The 5,943-nt window shown below is 38.2% G+C and overlaps 1 protein-coding gene across 1 annotated transcript; it reads left to right on the forward strand.

Moving 5' to 3' along the window:
• The first annotated feature begins 3,751 nt into the window (after nt 1-3,751).
• LOC146145132 (putative vesicular acetylcholine transporter-B) lies at nt 3,752-5,644 on the forward strand. Its single transcript, XM_083390487.1, has 2 exons — nt 3,752-3,996; nt 4,093-5,644. Exons 1-2 carry the CDS (start codon nt 3,758-3,760, stop codon nt 5,642-5,644), a joined length of 1,791 nt encoding a protein of 596 aa, XP_083246613.1. The 5' UTR covers nt 3,752-3,757.
• The last annotated feature ends 299 nt before the right edge of the window (nt 5,645-5,943 follow it).

Here is a 5,943-nt window from a genome sequence, read left to right on the forward strand (position 1 = left end):
TTTGTTTGGAAACAAGGCGAAGTACAAAACGATATACGGCAAGTATTGGATTTATATCATTTGATTGTGACGCTGCTTTTCTTTACGCGTTTATCGTCAATGTAAGCTGGTTAGTCGCTACATACTCAATAAAAGGGCAATGTGCATTACACCAAATGTAGCCTTGTCAGCGCACCAGACCTGTCGTATAAACGTAGACCGATGACCCACGATCCGCCAGTATAATGTCCATTTTCGGTTCTACCCGACAGGGTTGTCCTCCAACAAGCAGTTGGTTAAAAAAGAAAAAAATGGCGCACGTTTTTTTCTCGCCGCATCGCCGTGGGATTCGGTTTGCTTCGATCACCCACTTCTTTACGGTTGCTTTATAGGCTAGGGCATTCCAGTGGCAGAATCGACACCGTCTAAAAAGGAGCTTGAAGTTCCTTTGAGCTATTTTCTACAAGGCAACTTATGCCAATGTTCGGTAAAGAGTTAATTGGGTGTATGTTAATTTGGAAAAAGAAAAATCTTATCCAACAGGAAGATTCTAGGGGCTATGTTTTTTATTTTGCACCTGTTATATGTTTTTTAAATTTAATTTTGACTTTTGACTTTGTTTTTATTTTGAAATTAAATTGTTTGACGCTAAATACTCTGATGCAGCCATCTATTTGAAATATGTAAGCGATTACGTTGTTGACATTTTGACAGTTTTTTTCTGTCATTTCTTGATTGTTTATCATATGGTGTACATGACGGTTATAGCATTTTTGCTTAATGCTTTGCTGGCAGTGTCTGCGTCGCAAGTTATATTTGCCTAGTTTAACTATATTTGTGTTAATGGGTTTTACTGAAAGCAGTTTTCCTGCTTAAATCTCAGTTTACATGAAGTTTTAATAAATAGGAAATTTTCAAATTATCTAAACTTCGCAAGAATAATTCACGTCTTTCCAAAATAAAAAAACGCATCAAAAATGTTTTACTGATTAGGCTGCTTTCACCAAAGCGTCCATTCAATTCTTGTATCTCGTATTAGCATCAGCCGAAACCAAACAAATCCTGTAGTCGTCGTATTAAAAAATTAATAAGTGGTCTCTTCTAGATGTCACAACATTATCGTTGACGCGCTTAATCGAAAGATTGCGAAGGGCTTCCTTGTCAAGTTACTACGAGTGTTTCACATAAACAACTGAGTTATTTGTCAGACACTGGAACTGTATGATTGCTTGACGATATAATAAATGGCGTTGATAGTAAAAATAATTAGTATAGCAATCTCGACGTTTTTAATATAGCTAAAAATATTTCGGTAAAGCGCCAAAAACATGTAGGACTAAATGAAAAGAAATCACGATGTTCTGCACAATTGTAAATTTACGGCCATTGGTTAAAACGTTCATATAAAGAACTCCTGGAATATAAAACAAAAATTAAGATTTAAAGGGTACACATACTTCCGCAAATTACATTTTTCTAATTTTGTTTTAAGCGATCGTACAACTGATGACAAAATTAGTTTACTTAATAATTTCCGTCCATTAAAGTTTTTGCCTTTTGTTTGTCATTAACGAAACATCCGAGATTTCATTCTCATCACTTTAAAATAAATAATAATTTTACATCACCGTTCGTCATAATTTATAAGTTATATATGACCGACTGCGAAAGTTGGTGAACCTCACAATTTACAAAAGTAGCGCACGTTTTAGGCCTTATATAAAAATAGTTCACAGTTGACAATATGAATAGTTAGTAAAGTATTACGATACTGTGGACTAAGGAAAATAATTTTAACATTTGTTGATATAGAACACCCAACAATGTTTTAATGTTTGTTACAGAAAACGTCCCAACGGCAGCAGTCAGGATTAAATTGTTGTAAAGCATATTGCACAACTGAAGTGCCCCAAAAAATCTCGAAAACAGCGTCGTTGGACAGTTGCAAGATAACAAAGGAAACCGAAAGCATCTGCTCCGGTGGTTGGAAAATCAACGCGAATCGATTTTTCTTACATGTAAGAGAAATGTATAAAGTCAGGTTGTTGTGTGTAAGTGATAACTTTACTTAAAATGTTACCAGCACTCATCATAAACTTGTATTTTTCAAACTTGTAATATTTAGTCACTAAGGTCTTAAGCAACATATTTTACCACATTTATTGCATCTTAAAACCCCATACTCATTTTCGTTCAGTGTGCAGGTAACGAGGCACTATGCTACGAAACATTACCTATTCGTTAAGAAAATCATAGGCTATATTGTTAGGTCTAAAACGTATTTTAAACATTATAAGTTAGGTGTTTTGTTTTACGTTTACCATTGCTGACCTCAAAGGGCATTGAACAGCCACCTTAAAATGTTTTCACATTTCCTATCATTTGTAATCTATGTGGATTTAAATCAAGTAACAGCAAAACATAAAGTTAACGATTATATAGGGCATTTTTAACGTTTTTACGTTAAACTTTGCTCTAAATCTGAACAGTTGTCCTTGACCTTTGCTTATCATTCCTTACTTTTTCAATGGCCACGCGCATTTGGCTGGCCTTCCAAATATTAAATTTGTACTAAATTAATAATTAGTAACTCTCTTATTAGTAACACAATAAATGTTGTGACATGACATTACTTAATTTATCATGCGGAGCTTTCATCTAAACCACTGAACAACACAAACCACATCAAATAATTAAACTCTTTGAAATTATAATATTAAATCGTAGTAGAGCTCAACCCCGGCACTGATTTAGGCCAAACGTTTTTAACTGAAGTTCAACATTTTATTAATTTGAATTAATTTCTTGTTTGCTCTACCCTGTAAGTAGTTTGTGTATTAGGTAAAGATTATATTATTCTGGAATAAACGTCCTTCGATATATGCCTCTAAATCCAATTATTTTGGCAAAAGAATGTTTTGTGCAAGATGTGTTTTACATTGGACGAAATATTGAAAAAAATGTTTAAAATTTCGATTAGGGCCATGTGTTTAAAAACAAATTGAAAAAGGGTTTAATTTTGAATCAGTGTTACTCATATCTAAAGGTTTCAAGTGCAAGTAAATGGGACAAATGAGGCAATATTCGTTATAAACTGCTTCTTACAGCCGGACTTTATCAAATCATTCGAATTTGTTAGGATTTAAAAAAAGATTTATTTTAGAGATTAATCGTTTTTTAGTGACAGTAAAACCCAACTAGAATACTTACCCATTTTCCTTGTTGACTTGATTTATAAATAGTCTAAAAAAACACTTGGTATCGTCTTTACATTACATTTATGTTACCTATTTTGAAAACACACGGGGTCAGGTATACCCTTTACTTTTACGGCATTGGATGAAATAAAAAAAACGACAAATAGCATAAACTTTGTCGTGACTTTTTTATAAGTTGATTCTGTTAGATGTACCCTGAACGCGGTTGTTGTTCAAAATACGTAGTCTCGCTTTGATTTGCGCGTTAAGCTGTTTTTACGCGACTGAGGGTAAATTCTATATTTACTGCAAAAGGCATTAACACAACAGTTATTTTTTATTATAATTTTAGAGTAATATAAAACTTTCATCGAAATGGTATAGTAGAACTCTTGTGTTTTTGCCTTTTGCAGGTAAACCGGTTGGTACGCCGATATTCGCGGAAGCAAGCATTCCTCAAAAAGAATTCGTTTTCGTCAACTGGAGAACAGACACGCCGAAGTAGCGGCTAAAATATGGACACGATGCGGAACAGCGTTTTTCCTGCATTACATGGAATCACGTACATGTGCGTGAATAAAATGCGCGACCTTTGTGCCCCACTGAGGAACAAAATAAGCGACAGCAAGTCTCAGAGAAAACTGATTATGGTTATTGTGTGCGTTGCACTGCTGCTCGATAACATGCTGTACATGGTGATTGTGCCAATTATAACCGAATACTTCAAAAAAGAACCCGCAGCAACAACTACAATCACGAAAAATAATTTTATGAACATGACGCCAACGCTTGCGTCCTTTTCCACGCAGTCGGGGTCCGGCATCGAGGCCGAGAACTTTGACGCTGCGAAACACGATCTTTCGGACAATGGAACTTTATTGGTCCGAATTCGGCGTTCCTTCACATTGGCACCTCCACCTCACGAGGAATCTAACGAAGATGTCCTCATTGGGATCCTGTTTGCGTCCAAGGCAATAGTACAACTAATGGCGAACATCTTTACGGGGAGCTTTATCGATAGGGTGGGATACGTCACCCCATTAACCATGGGCCTTACTGTAATGTTTATTTCAACAGCTCTATTTGCGTGCGCTACTACTTTCGGGCTCCTATTTTTCGCGAGGAGCCTGCAGGGCGTCGGCTCAGCTTTGGCGGACACAGCTTGCTTTGGCTTAATCGCTGATAGATTTCAAGACGAAGTAGAAAGATCAAAAGCCCTTGGAATTGCTCTTGCTTTTATATCCTTCGGGAGTTTGGTAGCTCCTCCATTTGGGGGAGTTCTCTGTGAATTTGCCGGAAGAGAGTGGCCGTTTCTCATCCTGGCATTTGTTTGTCTTATCGACGCCATGCTACTCCTTTTGGTCCAGATTCCGGCGGAGGACGAGGAAAAAGCAAAGGATGGTAACCTTCCTGTTGGAACTCCGATGTGGAAACTGCTTATTGATCCGTACATAGCGGTGATTGCTGTGTCATTGATGGTGGCCAATTTTCCTCTAGCCTTCCTAGAGCCTACTATCGCCAAGTGGATGGAGGTTACAATGGGAGCCAATAAATGGCAAGTCGGACTCGTTTGGCTCCCAGCCTTCTTTCCTCATGTATTGGGAGTTTTTATAACTGTTCGCCTTTCTACCAAATACTTTAGATACCAGTGGCTTTATGGAGCTATTGGTTTGGTGTGCATTGGCGTAGCCACGGCCGCAGTACCAACCTGTCATACGTATGGAATTCTAATACTTCCCCTTGCTATATTGTGTTTTGGTATCGCGCTTATCGATACTGCACTGCTTCCGACTCTAGCATTTCTAGTGGACGTCCGTCACACTAGCGTTTATGGTAGTGTATACGCAATTGCCGACATGTCTTATTCTATAGCGTATGCCCTGGGCCCGGTTTTGGCCGGACAGGCTGTTCACGTTCTTGGTTACTTAAAGATGAACGTCGGAATAGGAATTGTCAACATGATGTTCGCTCCTCTCCTGCTCTTCCTTCGGGAGGTGTACGACTGGAAACCGGATAGAGGAGAGCGCGTGAATCTCCTGGATCCAGATAACGCCCCAGTCGACCCTATAAACGACCCTACCTACGTCGTACAACGGCCTATATCTAAAACTTACTCGACCAGTGACGAGGACCAGGAGTTTACTCCAGTACCTAAAAGCAACGCAAGTCGTGCAACGTCACGAGATATTGATGAAATGGCAAGAAATATAGGCACGGCTAGACCCCGTCCTCGGCCTCGCAAACACAGCAAAGTTGTGGCCGAAGTAGTGACAAACGGGACCTACAGCACAACTGTACTTTCCGGGAACACAGACGGAATTGCAGCCAACGGTGATCTGACGTCATTTCGCCCTACGTCACAGACGTCCTTGTCTAAAGGCGATTTTCAAGACCTGGCCAAGTCAGGAATCGAAGTCCGAAACCCGATATTTGAAAATGATAAAAAATTTAATGTGGGAAAGGAGTAAACACTTTAATTTGATGGCTGATGGTTTGCTATTTTTGTTTGCATAGTTTATTATTAATGTCTTATCTGCTGCTAAAGATAATGCTTCCATCATAGTCCATTTTTTCGTAACAATTTACAATTAATGTGAATCCTTATACGTTTTGCATTCTTATAAACAGTGTTAGCCAATGCTTTTGTTGCTCGCTTAACAAGTGTGTAACTCATATCGTCTCTAACTATTCAAGTATATGGTTTCCTAACATTTGGACGCCCAATATGTGTGTGCTAAAATGGCCTAAAAACAAAAGTTGTGTATAT

Source organism: Ascidiella aspersa, chromosome 5 (genome assembly GCF_963924565.1).
Source record: "Ascidiella aspersa chromosome 5, kaAscAspe10.2, whole genome shotgun sequence".
Classification (NCBI taxonomy): Eukaryota; Metazoa; Chordata; class Ascidiacea; order Phlebobranchia; family Ascidiidae; genus Ascidiella; species Ascidiella aspersa.